Here is a 22,964-nt window from a genome sequence, read left to right on the forward strand (position 1 = left end):
TCTGCTGATCAATAGACTGCGGACCTTTATGCATTCGTAGGAAATTTAAAATCGCCAGAATCCATAAATTGCACATATTACGCAAAAATAACCAAAATACCCAGAGTGTAGTACTTGTTATAATATTCGATAGAGGAAATACATTTCTTCTGAGATTTTATTTCCTTAATTAGGTTTACAAAAGTACGAATTTGCATGAAGATCAACCCCTGCAGAGTCGAATCTTGCTTCAACAACAGTGAAGTATTCTACTTGTAACAATTCTTAATAACAAAGACACATATCCTTCTGATATTAAAAAAAAAAAAATCACACCACATACCAAAACTTAAGGCCAAAATAATTTCAGCAAAATTAAAGGCATCTAGTACTTAATATCTTTACAATCAATTAAACTATGAAATTATTCAGACGCAAGATTGTACATAAAACGGTTAATATCCCCCAAGAAAAACATCCTCAAGAACTTCTTCCAGTCCATTCTGTATATAATATGCTAAAAATAACCCCAAAATAGCTTTACCAAAACCCAAGAAATCTACTATTTACCGACTCTGCAAACAGTATTATCTATTATTTAATTACTCCATGAGGATACTACATAGACACGAGATAGCGCGTAAAAGAGTTAACGTCCCTTAGGAAAAACATCCCCAAAAGCTTCTTCCTATCCACCCTATTGGCTGTAGACGCAACTACGCGTTAAAGAGAGACGCGGAAGAGGCAGAATCTAGGAAACAGAGACGGGAAACTCTGCGGCAGCGAAGCTCGTCGCTACTTCCTCCCACGCGATCGCAAAACCTTCGGAACTCGCGTGGACTCGCGCGTCCGCACTTATACACCGACACGCCTATATGTATACACAAGGCAGACATATAACAGTAACGAGTCTGCGTGTGCATGCACTCGCAGGAGAACGCTCCTGGAGGTGGTTGCTCGCGATTAGTCGCGATTCTGACCGCCTCGACTCTGCTCTCCGCAGTCTCGTGTAGCCTCTCGACTTGTACGAAACAAAAAAAGCATAGTTTTCAGAAAAAAAGAAACTACTAAATATTCTTACGTACGTACGTGTCCGCGTGAACTTAATTCGTGTAAGTGTTAGATTTATGTACGTGAATAGGTATGTATGCGTGTGCGTGTGTGTGTGTGTATAAATGTATGTGAGATGAGTGTGTGACGTTGTTTGGAGAGCGTCAGACGCGCGCGTGTAACGCCACGTTTCTCGAGCGTAGTACACGCGGAGAGGAGTGCGTTGTTTATTAGATCAGAGTAAGCCAGTTTGCAGTGACGCAGCGGGATGCGACAGTGAACACCTTGGCATCGCGGACGAACGTGAGAGGTAGCTCGTTCTTTTTGTTTCGTTTCGCGCACTCTTTTTTTAAATAATTGATTTCCTCTTCCCGTATTTTCTTCATCTTTTTATTTTTGCATTGGGCGGTTTAGGAGAGAGAAGGTCAATTTGGAGTTTGACTTGTGCCGATGTTTGGGAAGTTCGATCGGTCGATCGTGATGTTCTTTTTCTCTTGTGAATTTTTGGGCATTCGGAAATTTTACAAGTTTTGCTTTAACTTAGGATCGAGTTGAATGGTATATTGTTTTTTTTTTTTTTTTTTTTATTTTTATGCCGAGTTGTTTAGGAGAGAGAAGATTGATTTGGTGTTTCATTTGTATTGGATTTTGTTGAACAGAGTTTCGAAAAGTTTGCTCGCTGATTATGGCTTCCTTTTCAAATTTAATTTTTCGGCAATTAAGAATTTTAATTAAGTTTAACAGAAAGTAGTTGGCGAGATATTAGCGTTACCGTTTTACTTTTTATTTCTGCATCGAGTTGTTTAGGAGCGAGAAGATTAATTTGGAGTTTTATTCGGGCTGGGTTTTATCGAACAGAGTTTTGAAAAGGTAGTTTCTAATTTTTTATAAATTTCGGGCCATTTAATTTTAATTTGCGATTTAGTTCTCCAGCGTATAATTAGATTGAACATTGGTGTTGTTTGTAATAGTAGTGTTCAAGAAATGTAATTTATTGCAAATCTTAATTAATATTGGGACTTTTTCATGGATTTTGATGAGATTTTAGAAAATACATATTTATAGTATCCTGATATGATTAGAATTGAAGAGATATTTTTTGCAGGAGAGTAGCTTACAAGGATAGTATGTGATTTATTGATTTTACTGTGTTGACAAATTCATACTCTTTACTCGTATATTATCAGGAACATTGTTAATATTAATTTATTTTTACATTTTTATGTAGAATGTTTTTTTTTCTTTCCTTTTTTACTCACTTGTTATTAACATATCGTCACAGTGGAATGATTAATTGATGAATGAATGAATAATAATCACAACGAACAAACCTACTGTTGAAATCTATTCCAAACATTTTATAAATTACGATTAAACAGTGAAGTCTTGGAATTAAGTTTCACGAACAGAAGTGGAATTAGTATGAAAGTGTAATCGATGAAAGTGCAATCAGTAGGAAATTTAATACAACGAAGAATAAAACGAATAAGTGTTTCAAGTTTTCGATATGTTTGAAACGGTTCTGTGTTTCTTACTTTATTTCAATTGTTTTATCCTGAAGAAATGGGCGGAGAAATTTTCAGATACGTGACAAATTGAGATTGTGAGCGTGGCAGGGGGTTGGTGAGAGTGGAATTGATTCTTAGAATTGTTTAGTGGAGAAAATGTTTGCAAACTCGCAAGGTGGTGGCTTCAAATTAGCAACTTGGAAGTTTTCAAAAGATTCAAATATCTTGAGACTGTGAATGTTTACGAATGGAATATTTTCTTTCCATTTAGGAAATCTTTTCGTTTAAAAATGAAGAAAAATACCAGATTTATTGCGTACGTGGATATAGAATTTTTCTTCCGTTTACTACAATTCTAAATTATTTAAGTCCAAATATTTCCAAGATTTCTAAAACATTTGAAACACGAAGACTTGAATATTTTCTGGGAACTCGAAAAAAATTTATGGTATTTAAAAAGTGTGAAGGTTTCTAAATTATAAATATTCAAGAATTTTTCATGAAAATTTCTTTCAGTAAATTTTACCGTGTGAAATTCAAACGATTTGTTATTTATATATATAATATTTTAATCGTTTTATTTATTTCTAAATTTATTAACTTCTCTTTGCAATATGTTATTTTAATTTCTTCGCTTTTACGTATTTCTTCAGGATACAATGAAATACGATTTATTAAAAATCGAAAATTTCCTGTTGCAAAAAATTGCTACAGCCCAATATATTGTCAAATCATTAAAGACACTTCAACAATGTTCGCAAAATCTTCGACAACATTTATAAAAATTTCTATACTTCTGGATAGCTTTTTAAAATCAAAAACGCTATTAACTTTCAAAAGTTTCTAAAATGTCCCAAATATCGTAACATTTGCACGAGTTTTAATATTTTCATTTGTATTTTTCCAATCATTCGACGCAATTGAATTTGGAATTATTCCAAGTTCCTAGAACCTCGATGCTTTCAATAGAATTTATAGGAGAATGTATCGAGGTTCCGTTATTAGCTGGAATAATGATTGGATAAGAGGAAAGCCACGAGAATACTTTTGTAAGAGTTCCTCTTGTGCGTTGCCTCTTCCGCGTTCCGCCTGACAAGCTTCGGTTCGATATTCAAATCATGTTTGCACAGTTTTACGTTGTTTTGGAAGGGGTTGCAAAAGAAAAAAGCAGTGATTTTTGTACTCTGATTAGTGAGGGTGGAAGGCACGTGACTTGACTAAAGGAAAGAACGATCGAAGGTTGTTATTTAACGTATTTTCTTGGAAGAGTTGACGAGTCAATATTAGAGTTTATTTGACGAAACATTCAGAAATTCATTAATATTATTTTGAGAAAAGATATTAGTAAATTAATTTAATAAATTAATTAGTTTTTTACTTATACAAGTATTATAAAAATGGTAATTTTTCTAGAAATCTTTTATTATACGATGCCCATAAAATTTATCTTGTTCCTTTTTTTATAACAATTCTCTTAATTTTGTAAAAGAGATCATTTAAGGTAATAATTATAATATTTATGTTTGGAATTTTTAACATTTATAATTCGTATAATAATTTATGACCAACTATATCGATTATGTTATTTAAAAATTCTGTTTATTTGTATTTGCAAATTTCAATATAATTCGATTTATCGTTGTGCTATTGTTCACGTTTCCTACATACAAATTTGATTATCTCCTATTTGTATGAATTATTCAATCTTATGCTTCCAATAGTTCGTACGTAGTTTTTTCCCTTTGTATTTTTATCTTCGCAATAGCAACGAAATGCGAGAAAACACATTCAACGATATAAAAATAATCACACCTCGTGGGTGATGTAATTTTCCCCGGTATGAAAAATTGATCATGATATTTTTCTTACCCTGACTAAGCATCATCGATAAATCGATCATTGTGAGATTCGGACTTCGAAGATGCTTTTAATTCCTTCGAAAATGAATCGTTCGTCTGCCACTCAAGTTAATGCACAATAGTCGTCATGATTATTTACAAAATCCGTAATTAAATAGTTTATTAAATAATTTATATTAAATAGTTTACTTAGTAGTTTATTAAATAATTTATCAAAACGAAATGTGTTTCTAAATTTGCTTATGAATTCTTACAATGATTCTTACAGTAAAACAATAGTTCTGCAGTAAATAATAATCATTAAAAAACTAATAACTAGTAGTTAGTCGGAATGAAAGAATGCTTTATTACGTCTAAAATTTATCCAACGTAAACTTTACGACCCTTCGCTATAAATAAAGTACTTGTACTAGGTATAAACTTCAAGCGTAAAATATGATATGTTCAGGACCTAAACAAGCTAACTTCATACATTCAAACGTAAGATGATTTTCTGAAGCATGTGTGCAATAGCAAGCAAATATAATTCATCCAATTATGCAATTTCTTAATAATTCAGATATATAATTTATTAATAATACGTTTGTTCGGGAAACTGTAATTAAACATAATTAAAGAATATAATGTAACTTGGATAAAAGGATATTATTTTATCTACTAAATATTACACAATTGTTTTATACACTACAATATGATAAATATTAGAAAGGCTACTATATTTTAAATATTCCACGTATTTTCTCATATTATGTACACTACATTTTTACATGTCGTGTACATTGTACTTTTGCGTATTATGCGCATTGTATTCTTACAATGTTGTTGCATACATTGCATTTCTGCATATTATGTACACTGCAATTTTGCACGTTACGTACGTTGTATTTTTGCGTATTATGTACATTGCATTCTTGCATCTCCAAGTTTTCCATAAATGCATAAAAGTCCGCAATGTAATCATAATATATGCAAGTTACGCGCGATAATAGTGACGTGACCTAAACAGCGTTCATTTTTCATGCAAACTATCAAGTCAATATAGACGAAACGCCATCGCCTTTTCTCTTCCTCGCCTCATTCATCATCGATTATACCAAGAAAGGAGCTTCTTCTTCCGGAAGTTGCAAGATTTCTGGCAATATATCGATGAAATCGACCTGATAAAGAACTCATACGACGGCCTAATGTTATTGTTAGACCATGTCCACCGCATTCAGACGCCATTATATAAGAATTATATGCGGTGCAAACGTGACCGATACACATCCGCGACCATGTTAAGCGGTCTTATTCGTGTGAATCGGCTGTTCGAAGTCGTAGGAAGACGTCGTAACGAGGAATTATACGACCGGTCACGGGTTCTTTTGTTGTAAATTTACGACACGCCAAAGGCTACAATGTCCCGATATATTTAATGAGGCGACTGGTTGAAATATTTTATAGATTTCAACGTTCAGCCCCTTCGATTCTCGATATTCCACGCGATGAAAAAATCTGCTTGTTCAACTTCAGTTTTATGCGTTTTATGATAGCACGCAACATTGAGATGCTCCTTTTTTTACAGTTTTTTAACGAGTTTATGATGTGGATGTGTGTAATTTTTGGAACAACCCTTTGTATAGAGTATAGTAAAGTAAAATATAATATGGTTTTAGTTTTGAATATCAGGTGTAGAGAAGAAACCTGTGTTTTTAGTTTCGTGCATTGCACATTCTCACAGTATGTAAGATTTAGATGTTTCGAACTTTTCGAAACGAGTTTATGACATCGATATGTAATTTTTGTAACAGGTCTTTGGGTTTCTGATCACTGTTACATAGATAATAAATTTTACGTGCGATGTAATAAATATTTAATAATGAATATTTGTAATAAATATTTGGACATTTGTGACGGATGATAGAATGGAGATTTTACACGCTCCAGGATTTATAATTTCGCAGCAGGATCTTTGAGGTTGAACGTTGTAGCATTTTATAACATGTTCGGAACATGGATGTTTATTTTTTAAAATATCATGTCATTTATGTGTGTTTTATAATTATCAGAATGAATGACAACTGACAAAGCACGTATTTAATATTGGAGTCTCTGTTCTAAAAATAAAATTTATGTCGAAGTATTACGTAAAGTTATTTTTCATGTCAGTATCAAAACACGCTGCAAAAATATACAAAATAGTACCAAATACAAGGGATATTTTCAGCTGTAAGAACAGACACGTGTCTCTGTGTCTATAAACAAATGACATTCTATAAATTCTGATTACGATTTAGATCCAGATTAAAAATTAATACGAGAGAAATTGATACAGAAAATTGTTATCATAAAACACGTTAGGAAAAATTGAATAAGCCACTTTTGAAATTTTTTCCATAATACTGAATTTCGATTCGAAGAGAAAACAAGCATTTGAAATTTAATGTACGTACTCGTAACTTTCAACGAAAACTACAATACATAGGATTTTATATTTCATTGGTTTTCATATTTTGATCAATTTAACAAAACAAGAAGAATAAAAGATATTTCTAGACAGGTCGCGATTAACTTGAAAAATGTGGAGGATTGAAACTTCTCAAGATTTATGCTTTGCTCTTGGGTATTTTTGTTATTACATTTCCAACTTTTCTCTTCGAGCAAAGACATTTCGCGCGAAGACTTGTTGAGGATTAGTTTAATTAAAAAAGTGTATAGTAATAATTACTTATTATTGTTAGAAAAATCTTAGAACTTTTGGAAAGCAACTGTTATAGTGGATTTAGATATGCATAACGGGAAGGAGAATTGGCTAGCTAACGAAACTTTTTAATTTAACCTGGAACGAGCGTATTCCCTAGATATAAAACTGCGCCTTTTTTTTTTATTAATCCATAAATTTCGTTATATGGGATTTCTCTTTAGAGAGCTTTATCGCCCATTTGCATATAAGCTTTATAACATTTGGGAGTGATACAGTTTTATAACCAATATCGAGGAACAGCTCGCATTGTTTCATTGTTTCAGCGCGGAATGGTAACAAAGTATAATAAATTGCTAGATCTTTGCTTTGTATGTATTTAATCTAAAAACTTATACGAATGAATAATTGAATAATTTCATTAAATAATAAGAAAACTTTACATTTGTTTATTTTATTCTTAAGTAACAGTACGAATAGTTTAATTAAGATGTTAATGAATATAATTCTTTTTTTTTTGGTTTCAATCTACTGATTAGATCAAAAATGACTGAAAGAACGTAAACATGATTATTCGCATAATAAATGCATAAACACCGTCTAATTATTCCACCCACCACCCAAACTCATTCACTTACACACTTTAGATCAATTAATTTATGCAAACAATCGCACCATCTCCATAATTAATGGGTCACCGCGGAAGATCTTCACATTCATCGTTTGCAGCAAATTCCTCCAGTTTCTTCACCCGTCTGGCAAGAAGAAGCCGATCGCTCATTAAGCGGCTAAAACCATCCGCTTCATTAGTCCTCCCCACCATTTCACTCTTTTCCCTCGTTACGCCGCCTCTTTTTCTCACTCACATTTCCTCTGTTAAGGTCGGTAGAGTCAGAATCCGAGGACGATTCGAGGCTAACAGCGGACCAGGAAGTCGAGCTTCCTCCAACAAAGCTTCTCGAAGGTGAGAATCAGGAGGACCTCGCGAATCTCCAGCACGAGGACCAAGCAGACCGACGAGAATTCGACTGGAGACCAGAAACCAGAGATTATGACAGAACACTCTGGCAGCAGAGACGTCCGCTGCTGGAGGAAACGGTCTCCTTCAGGCCGGAAGACGACAGCAGCCTAATCAGCAAGGAACATTCCCTGGAATACCAGAGTCAAACTCTGGAAAGCCAGTCCGAGCATCTATTACTCTCTGCGTCTTTGGAGAGCCTTCTGAGATCAGCGCCAGACAGTTGGCCAAGTCAGCAGTTCGACAGAAGCGTCGAGGAATCGGAGCGTAACTTCAAGGAGACCCAGTACTCGCTCAAAGAGAAACGCGACGCCGAGACTCAGACAGAACAGGAGACAAAGAGCACCCAGTGCAGTCCGGAACAGAGTATCGTCAGTCCTTCGGAAGTGTCCAAGGAGATTCCTTTCCATTTGACTAGAAAATACTATCAGAGTCCTAGAAGGGAAGTTCAGACCCAGACCCAAGGGGAGAGCAAAAGTGTTCAGTGTTGTTTGGACGAATTAGGCAGCCTGTACAGAGTATTAGACTCCTTCGATAGTCCCTCTAGATCCGAGAAGAGCTACGTAAAAGAGTCTAAGAGTATTCAGTGTATTCCTGAGGACATTCCATCGAGTCTTGATAAGTCAACAGAGAGCCTATCTCTGCTGTACGACCAGGGCAAATCTCTGAGGAGTCCACGAAAGGAAGTCGAGGTTCAGACCTATCAGGAATCGAAGGCGATCCAGTGTAGCGATGACGAAATTCTAGAGGTGGTCAGTGAATCGCCAGATAATAAGGAAGGCGTGAAGAAGACAGAGAGTTCTGGATCATCCAGTTGCGGCTCGCCCTGCAAACTTCGGATTCCTACTCTGGTGTTCGTTGAGGAACGAGTGGATATGACGGTCACGCATCGAGATCACGAGGGGAATGTGAGCTGGTCGAAGCATTGGGGACCCGAGAGGCTCGTGGAGATCTACAGGGAGCCAAAAACTAGTCTGGGATTGAGCATCGTTGGAGGAAAGGTGCGTAACGCGGACACGTTCCGCTGGTTAAAAATAAAAGTTCTTAGTAGAGGGTTTGCTCGTGTGTGTTTGTTGTCAGTGACTGGGACGGGGAGCAGCTTGTGCAATTGGAAATGTGGTTATGTGTGTGTAGGCTTGGGTGAATGGTTTTTGTGAGGCTCTGGAAGATGGTTTATATGTGGATTCCCTCTTTTTGGTTTTGTTGCTGGATAGTTTAAAAGTAAGTGGGTTAATGCGGAGGAGTTTCGAAAAGTTTTTAGAAGCTGATTTTTGAACTAAGATTAAACTTCTACAGTTGAAATCAGTGGATAATCTTCCTTACTATTTCACTATATCTAATGTGTGCGTTTACCTGTTCTCTAATTAGGTTAGCTTAGAGTTTGGATTTTTAAAGGTGTAATTAATGTGTTAATCGTGCAAGTAATAGATCGTTTTATTATTTTTCGATGGTTAATGTACGAGTTTCCTTTTTCCTTTGTTCTCTTAATCGATTTAAAAATAGCTTAGTGTGAATCATTTTAGTGTAAAATGAAAGTGTTGATCGTGTTTCTATGTCGTAACAGATGATTTTTCCATGGCCTTGATGCCGTTTGTAGTTTCTGCTGCACGGTGTTCCTTTTAATTTATTTTTCTTTTAGAACAACTTAAAGTGCGAGTTTTTAGAATATGATATATATGTGGTAACTGCATTTTAGTAACGCGCAGTAATAATTTCGCAGGTTTTGTAGATAAAAGGCTCAGCTAGTCTTGTTTACAAATACTCAACTGAAAGTGTTAAGTAAAGATTTCGCGTGTTTATTTTAACCATATCGAGTTGAAGACACTTAAGCCCGCGATAAATCAAGAATATCGGAGTATGTCTTCCCTTTAAAGTATGAAATTTCATGAACTGTTTTGCTGAAATGAAGAATCCTCTCTCGTACTTATTTTTATTACTTGTTTTATAACGAATAAAAGTACGTTTAGACCAGCTTTTAACAGCTCATTTACATCTTCGTCTTTGATTGCAAAGTAACTTTAAAATAAACCGAGCTGTCAAGTTCACGACAGAACTTTTATTCCCCACTTAAATTTTATTTTTAACTTAGGTTTTATAGTTTTCTTATTATCTTCATATTCGACATCCTTAATTACTTACACACACTATCTTTACTATTTAACACTTATATAAATAGAAAAAACTATTGTAGCTTTATTTAAAAATTTATTTCTTCGTTCGTATTACGTATAAATATAATCCTTCGATAATTCCTTAATTCGAAAAAATTAACAAATCATTTGTATAATCTATAAAAAAAAAAAAACTATAAAAATCAACTGTAACTTTGCTTAAAAATTGATTCTCTTCTTCCTTGTAATTGTGTATATTAAACGCAGCCTTCTTTCTCTATTTCTATTCGACGGAAAATTTATTGAAAAATGATTTCTTAGTTTCCATCGTATTGAACGCAGCTTTTTTCCAATCTTCGTTCCATATTCTATTATTTCTGTCTTACGATATTACTTGACATAGAACCTTTGCCCATTATGAACGTAATTCTTCCGCCTGTATTAATTGCTCAGTTAACGATGTCGTGGATCGAATTAATGGTACCATGTCGGCGGCATTGCTTGATAATTTCAATCGAGTGCCATAAGCTCTATACTATGCGTATAGTCGTACTACTGTACGTCCATTAGTGTACCGTATGGCTTCGAGATATCAAGCCGTGTCTGGGCAACGTAATCGAATAGCTGCTTTCAATTTATTCTAAGCGTCACTTTCCAAGAGTGAATTTTAAGGTGCATACGTTGTGATCCGATAAAAGATAATTTACTTTCAAATGGATTTCAAACGAATGAATTTCATTTGAAAAGATCTATTTACTTAGAATTGCGGGTAAGTTAATGTTTAAAGAAACGTTCGATTCGCTTAAAAGCGAGCTTATGTTTTGCCAAGTTTATATTGTATTAATCTTGAGGAGAATATTTTATTCTACGAAACGTATGTATATCATACGATGGCAAATTTCTAGAGAATTTTACAGAACGAATTCTGTGGGCTGTTGGCCTGGAGAATTTGTTTTCCCTCGCGCTAGGACGTCAGAGAACTCGATTTCAGGCAGATAGTTGCTCCCATGTGCATATGACAAAGCACAGACTTCTTGTACCATGGCCAAAGGCCAAAGGCCAGCTGTTCAAGACAATTTCTTCAACGGATACTGCATCAAATGTAACCTTTCGTTCGCATTACATACTACTCTTGTTCTAATATCATCTTTAACTTTCTATGTTTTATTATTTCTCTTTTTTTAAATAAACGTGTGGTTCAAACTGCGTTTAATCTAATGATTTCGTTTTTTTAAAATTTAATTTAATTTTTAATTTAAACATCGATTAAATATTTGTATCTCATTAATTATTTGATTTCTTATTCATTCAGATGGGCCACGTCGCATTGAGAAATTCAATTATATTTATTAATTTATTTCTTACTACTAGAAATTTTATCTGCAGTTTTGCAAAATTTCTATCAAATTTTACAAAGACTATGAAATTTTATGAACTACGCAATAAAAGCTTCTAGGAAAGTAAAATCTGAAATGACACTAATAAAATCACAAGATTGCTCTGCTTCTCCGTTTGCGAGATCAGAGAAAGAAGTAAGAGAATTAGAAAATATAACAAAGTCGACTACATTTTTCGCTAATTATTCCCAGAAGAACAACAATTTTCCTGCAAGATAATCCTACTAACTATTGTCTGATTTTGTATCACATTTGCTATTACTCTTTTACTCATTTATTTATTTACTGTTATCAATCAATCGTTCTTTAAAACTGTTGTTACATTAATTTCTATCAGCAAGCCAATTTTTCCAATTTTAAAATAACTTCCCTTACAGATTGATCTGCACAATGGCAGCTCTAGTAAGTCACAGAACATATCCGGGATATTCATAAAGAATGTCTTGCCGAACAGTCCGGCCGGAAGAACCGGCGAGTTGAAGGTAACGTATGCGACATGAATTCTATTTGTACGCGTGTGTTTTACGTTCGATGAGAGAAGAAAGGAGGAAATAATTTGGTATTCTGTTCAGGTCACGAGAATACAAACTCGAAGATTCAATGGACTTGACCGTGAATCTGTTTCAACTTTTATGCTGCATAATTATTCATTTTTTGTTTAATTATATCCTTAAGAAATTTCGATTTGAAAAAATTCTTTAATTTTTAATATTCTAATAATAAATTCATGCATTCATTTCCAAAATATAATAATTCAAGTCGTTCTACTGTGGCAAATTAATTCTAATTTGAGTAAAAATAGTGGAAACTTTTGTTTAAATACGCGAGATCCAGAATCTCTGATAATGGGTCTTTCATTTAATCGAAGAACATACAAATGAGACGCTATTTAAAAATCAGTTTATGCGACTTCAGAATCATTGACATTGAATTCGTTCATTATTTGTTTTGAGAATATACAGATGAATGGCTATTAAAAAACAAATTTATGTGACTTTAGGAAACAATATGTGAGTAGAGGCTGAAAAAACAAAGCTTCGTTCAAGACTAAGATCGAAAACATTGAATGAAGTTTCTTCTAATTCGCGTCACGAACGAAGAAAACTTTCTCTGGTAACCCAATAATGGAGCCGCGAAACTGGTTGAACCATAAACCTTCATTCTTTGTTATCTTATATGGAACTTAATATCACGCTCCAGTTATCTCTATTTTAATATTCAACACACCTTTTTCGTATATACAACATTTTACAGGAAATATATTTCTAGATAAAATACAACAGGAAAAAAATATTAAGAAAAATTTGCAATTAAAAATCTATCTTTTCTTTTTATTATTATACCATTTTCTTTTTCTCGAGTTTTCTTTATCAAAAGAACTTCTGTTAAATTCTTTCTCATACAGGTTTCCTTCCTCTCTTCGTAAATGTAACTTCTCATAAATTAAACAAACAGTGATAATAATAACAATTTAAAATTCAAAAGGTCTGGTTCTTTATCTTACTACTTTGTTTCGCTCGAGCTTTCTCTCGCAAGCACTTTCCACTGAATTATTCCTTAGAAAAAAGAAGCTTCCTCTCGCGGCTTATAAATTAAACCTCTTCAAACAAACTAAATTATCTTTAAATATTGTTATAACAGCCTGTATGTTCCGTATACTTCGTCTATATTCTTAAAATATTACTTTTCATTGTTTCATCGATGTCTACATTGACTCATTACCGAACAATTCATTTGTAATAAATAATTTTGTTATTGGCAAAAAAAGATTCAGTTACGTATAGATTATGACTGTTGATCGATCGAAATATGAAAAATTGCAGAAGATAGACATAAAAAAAGGGATTTAATACGCGCTTCTTCTTTTTCTCGTTTATTTTCAGATCGGAGATCGAATAATCGAGGTCGATGGCGTGGACCTACGACATAGCACTCATGAACGAGCGGTGGAGGTCATCCAAGCCGCCGGAAATCCTGTCTGCCTTCTTGTCCAGTCTCTGGTGCACCTGGTGAGACCTCGCCACGACCAGGAATATCGATGTACACCCTTTCCTTTCCACCCTCATTTGCTCCGCATTTTCTCACATTACATATCCATTATCGTTGATTATTTAACAATTTGATTTTCCTATAGAATTGTAGACGATCTTGGCCTGTATAATTGGCAATTTGAACTTTTTAATTTAATTTTTTAATGTGGTTATATTATTCTTTATCGCTATGGCAGTTCTGTCTCGGCTGTAGTAGTCGTAGATATAGTATATCGAGAAATTGTCTTCTTTCGTAGAGTTTCTTCATGAAATATGAAAAATACGACAGAAATATTTCAACTGAAAAACTTAAGCGGAATACCTTGTACGATGTATTTTGTAATTACGCTTGATATGCATAAACAAACGATGTAAATTAATTCTTTATTTCTTTCTTTTTCATAGTCTTCAGAATTGAAAAATTGCAGAGATAACCACACACTAACAATATTTTATTTTCTCTTTTATTACGAATTAATCGATGCTCGATACAGTACACGTGGAATATCGATACGTACACTTCATTTTTGTAAATTTTTTTAATATTCTCTACTTGCTTGTTACTCGTTATTTTTACAGGTTTTACCGATAAAATCACCTTTGAAGTGCCTATTATATTTTATAATATATTTTAGATTATATTCAAAAAGAATGTTCTTCATTTTATATGAGCCGATTTTTCAAAAACAGACAGAACCCGTAATTGTCGATGAATTTTTCTAGCATTCGACCAACCCTTCGATTCTAACATTTTATTCGTTATCGCCTCGTTTATCGACAGATTTTCTGTGCACCGCTGCTTTTTAACGCATCTTTTATTTCATTGTTTTCACCATAGCACGCTTGTTACGCGTTTTAAACGCGAAAGTAGCTCGTTTGCTTGTCACGTTCCGAGTGCCATTGAAGTTCGATGGCGCTTGCGAGCGAGAAAACTCGTAGAAGAATAAATTGCATCCACGATGTTATTGCACGCTCGTTGTAAATTTGGTCAACGCCTCCAGGTAGCCGACACGTGTATGCAAATGTAGGAATTGTGGCCGCGTACTCGATTTAAAACGGAACTTTGTTCTTCGCGCTTAATGACTTTCTCCGTTTCTCATTTGCAGAAACGTATCAGACGCAGACAGAATTGAATGTCGCTTGCAGCGAGAAAATACGCGAAATTAGATTTTTTCAATAATTCCTCGTCACGCATAAATTTTCGCGTATTCGAATCTCGACTATTTAAGTACGAATCTTCGAATTTGAGTATTTTTAGGTTTGAACATCGGGTACGAATAACTTTAATTATTTAATTTCCAACTCGAATAGTTGGCAATTTGAATGTCGACTTTGAGTATTTGAATTCGCATCTCTGAATTTATTAATATTAAAGCTTTTGCGTCCAAAGCTTCACGTTCAGACATACAGATTTAAATATTTAGATTTGAAATTGTTGATTCCAATATTTGAATTTCAATATTTCGAATTGAATTTAAATACTTGAATACGAGAAATAAAATCTGCAGTGTGTTCGATGTGTCGATATCGTAGACAGAAGTCTGATGAAGCAACATTTCTGAAACACGCATACTAGAAACCTATACGTATTTGCAATGAAATTTCGTGTTTGAAATCAGATTGTTCATAAAATTTCCGCTCGCTCTCTCGATGCTAGTTAGAAATTCAAAATTTTTCACGCGATGAAATTGCGAAATTTGTTTTAACAATATTTCAAACAAAATTGTAGCTTGAAATCAATTTTGCGCCATGTTTTCGCTTGTAATCTGCCGGATTGCTTCGACACACAGGTCGAAATATGTATGTATGTGAAATGAACAATTCGCTGTTAATTCCTGTTGTTTCGAAAAGAGAGGAAAACAGTTGGAACAAACATCGTACGATATGTAGGAAAAATATGTATGATGACAATTTTCCATAATCTTTCCCCGATGATTTCTTAAATGGCAATATATTTTTATTTGAAATATTATTATTTGAACATGGGAAAAATTGTTTTTTAAACTGTCACGTTTGGTTTATGATGAGAAATATAACGACACAAAGTGTAGCGACAATACAAAGTTATTAAATGAAAATTGTTGTAGTTCCCACAAAACGGACTAATGGCAATTTACAGATTGCACGTTGCAAATTGCATGTATTGATTGCACATAAAATAAATTTCAGCCGAAATTAAACTTCAAACAGACAATTATCAACGAATGGAAAAAGAAGTTAAATTAAAAAAAGAATTAGATTTTTTTTATATGCTCTTCTTTAATAGCAATACATCATTAAGGTAATTTATAACATTTTAAAAATTGTTTTTATAAATATAAATTTAAAACAGCTAGCACATATTTCGGGATATTTTTAACGACAAATATATTTTTAGAAAATCTTGGAATATATTAGAAAAAAAGAGAAAAATAATTCGTCAATGACTTGGATAATTAAAGAATAAAACACAGCGATCAAATGAATATTTTCAAACTCTGTGACTTATGAAAATGAGATCGCTGTTGTCTCTGACATTTCATCTACGCGATTTATTTCGACCTGCGGGTTTGATGGGCGATCACAGGCACCATAGAATTTTTCATCGAGCTAATCAAACTGTAAATGACATACAAAAGAGAAAAAGAAATCACCAATCCTTCAAACAACTCAATTAACTCCGATCGTTTGATTGTTTGTTTATACGTTTCTTTTCTCTCTGAAGTATTCGCATTGTCCACTCTTTTGTTATAGCTAAATTGAAGAAACCGGGAACATTACAAAGATTGAAAAATTTTTATATTTTAGAAATAAAATTTTTCGAAAATTTCTTTAGATTTTGTTAATACTATACATCGAAGCAATCGAAATAAGTTAAAAATAAAAAATATATACTATGTCGATAGAATAACAGAGGTATAATAATCTAATCTATGTAATCATAGCAAATACTAATACCTAAATAATCGAAGTCGATTAAAATAGTTAGACGAGAAAAAAAGAAATACTTTCTGTTACGATATTGGAGAGATAAGAGTTAAAATTATAATAATTATCGGAAATAAATATTTCATTTACTCAATTATTATCTCGCCCTGTCACTTTGGAATCATGCTAAATAGTAAACCTCGATAGTGATATTTCCATCGAATGGCAACTCCAGAAAGCAGACATTTCGAAATGTCAGATAAACTAGAACATATCGTCCTTGAATCTCTGTCTCTTGTCCCTTCATACCTTCTGCAGTAATCTATTATCCTCTGGCAACCTTGAAACCTTGGAAGCCTAATTCAAATCGATCCAACGATCGCTATATAGGATTGTCTAACAACTAAATATTATTTGGAAAATAAATTTCGCTGGAAATAAAATCAAATTTGATTATAGCCTTCTTTGTGGATGTAATTAACAATTTTGATGAATTACGAAGGTACGAAATACAAAATAATGAAAAAAAAATATGAAAAATCGTGAAACATTAAAAGTGTAGAATATTTGAATTACGAATTATATAAGCCGCGAGATCTTTTGATTAAACTAAAATTACTTATTAAAATATCTATATGCAATTATTTAATTACTGAAATATTTATTTCCAAATATTTTAAATTATTTGAAATTTATTTCTAAAGATTGAAATTGTTTACAGAATGTTGAAACCGCAGGATATTTAAATCACAAAATTAATCGAGTATTCGAGGTATAAAATATTGAAATTATGGGACATTTAAATTGAGCAGTATTTAAATTAGAGAATATTTAAATTACAAAACTATAGAATATTCCAGATATAAAATATTTAAACGATTGAAAGTTTAAACTGTGCAGTATCTAAATTACAAAATATCTAAATTGTACAAAAATACAGAATAATCTAAATGCGTAATCTAAATGCGTAACTTTGATATCATTGAATATTTGAGTGATGAAGTACTATAATTACAGGATACTCGAGTCATAGATTATTTTAATTACAAACTAGTCTAAGCTCTCTCACAGAACACTCGAACTATAAAATATATTTCAGTAATGTCACATGTTTCCACTATCCAACTTACAATAAAAAATATATATATTATATTTCAATAATATATACTATACTATAAAATATATTTCAATAATGCTACATATTTCCACTATCCAACTTGGAATAAAATATATTTGAAACATTTTTTTATTTCATAGTTTATTTAGAAAAAATCACAGATTGCCCCAGAATGTTAAATTACAAAATTGCGAACGTTCTAAAATACTTCGATAAATCAAACGATCAAATCCCCAACGAAATGCAACTGGCGAAACAATAGACTCGGAAATCTGAAAAAATTTATTTCATAGCTTATTTAGAAAAATATCACAGATTGCCCCAGAATGTTAAATTACAAAATTGCGAATGTTCTAAAATACTACGATAAATCAAACGATCAAATCCCCAACGAAATGCAACTGGCGAAACAATAGACTCGGAAATCTGAAAAAATTTATTTCATAGCTTATTTAGAAAAATATCACAGATTGCCCCAGAATGTTAAATTACAAAATTGCGAACGTTCTAAAATACTTCGATGAATCAAACGATCAAATCCCCAACGAAATGCAACTGGCGAAACAATAAAACTCGCAAACCCAAATTCCCATACTTCGCAAACAATTTTCCATTTCACTCTTCCAAAGAACATTCCCCACATCTGCATACCTACACACATCGTCGTCATATGTTTCAACTTCGATCCACTTGGTTCACAGAAATTCACTTCGAGCTTGTATGAAATTAAAGCGACTAAACGACATTGAACCGATCAGGCTAGAGATAGAGAAACACGGAACAGCCAGATACGGCGAAAGAACGAGATGGATAGAGGGTTCATCGGAGATAAAAGAAAAAAAAATCGAAAGAGGAATAGAGTAGTGTAGGCAGAGCCATTATAGAGAATCCCTTGTAGATGTACGGTGCATCGAGGTCGAACTTTCCAATAAACCATCTGACGAGGGGGTGACAGGGGGGTGAAATGGTGCGAAAGGCGGGAACAGAACGAGAATCATGCAAATCAGAGCGAACGGTGTCGAAGATAGGCTGGTACCAGGAACAGGGGATCGAAGGAAACGCTTTTGTTTTGACAAGTTTGCACGGAGAATGTTCTCGCTCGAAAGATTGCGTGCAAATTGCATGAATCTGTCTGTTCTTCTATTTCCCTGTGTGAGGTAATGAGCAGAAAATCTGGTTAGAGATAACGATCGAACGTTCGAGCAATTTTTAGTTTACATTTCTTTGATTAGGGCATTTGAAGTTTGAAAGATTTGCTTTTGATTAATTCTATTCGAAATTTTGTTTGTGCGAATTGACAGAGATGCGGGGAACTCGTGCATGCAGCTCTGTTGTTTTATCTTCCTTTGTGAGGAAACCAGCGGAAAATCTGGTTCAAAATGAGAATCGAACATTCGAAGATTTTTTTTACTTTAGCATCTTTATAACGAGAATTTCTCTCCTTTCAAAATCTGCGATTTTATTATCGAATATTGTTAACAACGTCAGCAACGGTACTTAACACTTCTCCTGGAAATTCGAAACACCTTGCCACACGCATTTCCGGGCCACGAAAACTCCAAAGGAAACAAAGTTTCCACCTCGAAAAGAAAAAAATCCGGAAGCCCTCTCTCGAGAAACTCAGCCGACGTTTCTGTAATTCCAACGTTCAACTTGAAAAAGTTCGCCGATGCTCTACAAACAACAGAAACAACAAAATAAAAGGAAAGAAAAACAGAACGAATGGCAGAAAGCGTGGATCCCGTCGGAGCATTTCGCATTCCAAGCGGATCCTTTAAAAAACATGAATTCTGACACGGCATAAAACAATTCAGGAAGGGCAAAACTAACGCGAAACAACCCCAGGGACTAATAAAGAGGGGGAACACGCGAAACAAAGGTTAGAAAGAGAAGGCAGATAGTGTACACGGTGGGAGGGGTGATTGGCAATGAGTCAGGGACGATCCGTGTGAGAAAGTGTGGATTACGTGGTTGCAACGAACCGTCCATCATCGGCACACCATGGACCATTGGCACCCCTTCCAGCTGCGGCAGTAACCCCCCTCTGATCACGTCGAACCATCTCTCTCTCGGTAGCGATATATCGACGACCCGGCAGTTTCATGCACGAAACCGGCTGGTAGACGTTGCCTCCGACGGAACAGCGTCGCGATGCACCGCCTCTTCGGACGCAAACGCGTCTCGTTCGGTGTACGTTCCAACGAATACACGCACATGTGACGCCTGCTATTCGTTGTTGAGGAATAGTAGTCCCTTTGAGGATAGATTTCACGGATCAGAGTTGGACCGCGTCGAACGTAATTTGGCAACGGTGATATGGTTCCTGGTTTTCCTTCTTTTTGCCCGTCGTACCTGTTTCGTTTGGGATTTCTTGTATTTGTGACTGTTGGGATACGGTTGGTGATACGGTCTTCGGTCTTGGCTTCTTTTTTGTTCACTTTCCTTTGAATATTTTTATATTTACGACGCTTGAGGTCGGTGACATAATCCTTGGATCTTGTTCTTTCATCCTTTTCTTTCTTCGTTCGAGATTTTTCTATGTTTGTGATTTTTTGGTTCGATGGTGTAATCCGCGGATTTTGCTGCTTTTCTACTTCTTCTTTTCTCGTTTGAGATTGCTTTATATTTTTGTGACTTTTGGTATCGGTGACACGTTTCCTGGTTTTGATTCTTTTTCTTTTTTTTTTGTATGTATGTTTTCCAGCTTGGAATTTGTAATCTGTGAGTTTTGATATTTTGATTCCTTCTTCGTTCGTTTAAGATTGATAATATGCTTCTTCCTTTCGTTTCTTTTCTCTTTTTCTCTTCCTTTGGAAATTTCTGCGTCTGTGTGAGTATTCATTTCCTATTGCATAGTTGTATATAAATACATATCGTGTGTTTACGAGTATTTGGATATTTTGGGGGAATTATAAGAGTCTTTAAAAATTATTATTTCATTTGGTAAAAGTGTGGAGTTGCTAAAGTTACTTAAACTTGTAATTTCGAGTGAGAACAGTTTAGAAGAACATGCACTGTAATTATTAGAAATATTGATGCAGTCGTTGCAATAAATATAAATGTGTTGGCTTCATTCGGTGTATTCTAAGTCGGTTTAACAGTACTTGTTATTTCCGATAAAAATTAAATTCCAGTTTCATTGTTGGTTTTTGATGATTAATTTAAATTTTGGATAATTATTGTTCTTTAAAAATGCAGTATTTTCTCAAAAATCATTTGAGACTTCAAAGTCAAGACACATATGGAAAAATTATTTTCTTCCATAGATTTTATGTTTCTTTTTTACTTGTTACATTTATTTTTTTTTATTCAACAATGACAAATTTAATTCTGATATTTTTTTCAGGATACATTTGCTTTAAATCTAGCGTAGGTGAAAGTCGATTGTTTTATCTACCTGATCGTTCGTAAACTCAGGTTGTCCCATCAAACAAGAGCTTCGAAATGTAAATGCTATCGATCAGTTCCTTTAAAAATAGAACATGATCACCAAACATATTTCCCAATCACGGTAAAAGTGCGTCCAATAACGATCTTAATTCGTCAAACCACCCATATTACCGTCAATAACGAACGAAAGAATACATTATTAATTTTATATAATATTATCATGATAATAATGCAACGTAATCGATTCAATTATAATATTTCTCTGAAGTGAAAAAAATATATACTTTTTTTTTTGCATGCAGTTATTTCTCCGGTTTCAGACAGGAAGACGAAAAGATTAAAAAATTGTTGAAAATAATTAACTTGGGGTAAACAATTTTAAATAATTCCCACAAACCCATAGGTGAACTATCCACAAAATATTGCTTTGTAAATCATCGAACCTCTTTCAATGCAACACTAAACGTAACACACTAAAATCCACGATTAACCGTAGATGAAACCTCCATTGGTATCATTGAATTATAGGGTGGCACACAAGACTTTGAATTAAATTTTACATATAATGTTGCAACAATTTTTATCTTAATTTCTATCCCTGGTTTTTACGAATATCATTATAACAGTATTTTTGTTACAATAAAAATTGAATAATATTTGACTGCAACTCTAATTGAAACTACTGTGATCATCTACGGTTCGATGATATCAATTAAGGATTAAAGTCTATTACTTACGTTTCTATTCGCATAAGTAGATCATCCAAGGCGTATTGCATATTGTATAAACGGTTGAATCCACTCAACGTAACAAAGAACGTAACACACACTAAAATCCATAAGCGAATGGAAACCTCGAACATTTATAATACATTTGGCACATTTTGGAAACAATCGATTTTGAAATTTCACTGTTCCATAAATGTAGAACACTTATTAGGCGACATTACGTCGCCTTCTAACGAACTACCTGCAACCTGCGCGTCAACTATCGACTGTAGAAGCATTGATCTTACACATTGTTAAATCAACTTTGACGAAAATGTGCTGCGGACACTTACTCGATGTTTCCATTGAATTGTTAACGTAACGACAGTGTGATATCCGTATTGATTTACAACGAAACAAACGAACTCACAAACCCATATGTAGATCAGTCGGTTAATTGTTATTTCGCGGATCCTTGAGCCCAGTCAGTGGAATGTGCTGCAAGTCTCGTGCGAGGCCAAAATCTAATAACACGCATTAATCACATTCCGAGGTAGCGGTGTAACGTATGGGGCTCGCTGTTATCGATGATCGCGATTGAACACGCTTGTACATCTTTAAATCACTGCGTTTCTCCTCTGGCAACAATTCAAGAAACCGTCACGCCGAATATTTCACCGGTTGCCACGAGTAATTCAGTCCGGAAGCATCGTACTGCGCCAACCGAAATAGCACCTGGCAACTTCCATCCTTCCTCTCTTTTACTGCTTCTTGTTCTTCTTCTTTTTCTTCTTCTACACTTCCTGTTCCTCTTTTTTATTTTTATTTTTATTTCTTACGTTATTTATTCTTTCACATTTTCTCGTTCCTTATTTCTTTGTATCTTTTACTATTTTATTATTCTTTTGTTTATTTCTCTTCTTTCATCATTTCTGTTCCCCCTTCACTCGTTTCTCTTCTGTTTCCACCGCTCTGTTTTCTTTCATCTCTTTATTTTCCTCTTCCATTTCATTTCATTCCATTTCTTATCCTTCTTTCCTTGTTTCTTCTTCTTATATCAATTATTCTTTCTCTATTCCTATTTCTTTTTGTTCTTTATATTGTTTTATTTTTCTTCCCTTCTTTTTCCGCTGCTGCTATTCTTTTCTCTCCCCCTTTTCTGTTTCAATTGCTCCGCTTCCCTTCCCTTTATTTCTCTTCTTCCGTTTATT

At 34.0% G+C, this 22,964-nt stretch overlaps 1 protein-coding gene across 3 annotated transcripts in view; it reads left to right on the forward strand.

The window, feature by feature from the left end:
• Nucleotides 1-22,964, forward strand: part of LOC126920503 (uncharacterized) — a 174,507-nt gene that overhangs the window by 136,776 nt on the left and 14,767 nt on the right. For all 3 annotated transcript variants that reach the window (XM_050730974.1, XM_050730975.1, XM_050730973.1), the window contains 3 exons: nucleotides 7,958-9,095; nucleotides 11,980-12,084; nucleotides 13,486-13,611. In XM_050730974.1, the coding sequence (XP_050586931.1) occupies nucleotides 7,958-9,095; nucleotides 11,980-12,084; nucleotides 13,486-13,611 (1,369 nt within the window). The remainder of the gene's footprint in view (nucleotides 1-7,957; nucleotides 9,096-11,979; nucleotides 12,085-13,485; nucleotides 13,612-22,964) is intronic.

Source organism: Bombus affinis, chromosome 9 (genome assembly GCF_024516045.1).
Source record: "Bombus affinis isolate iyBomAffi1 chromosome 9, iyBomAffi1.2, whole genome shotgun sequence".
Classification (NCBI taxonomy): Eukaryota; Metazoa; Arthropoda; class Insecta; order Hymenoptera; family Apidae; genus Bombus; species Bombus affinis.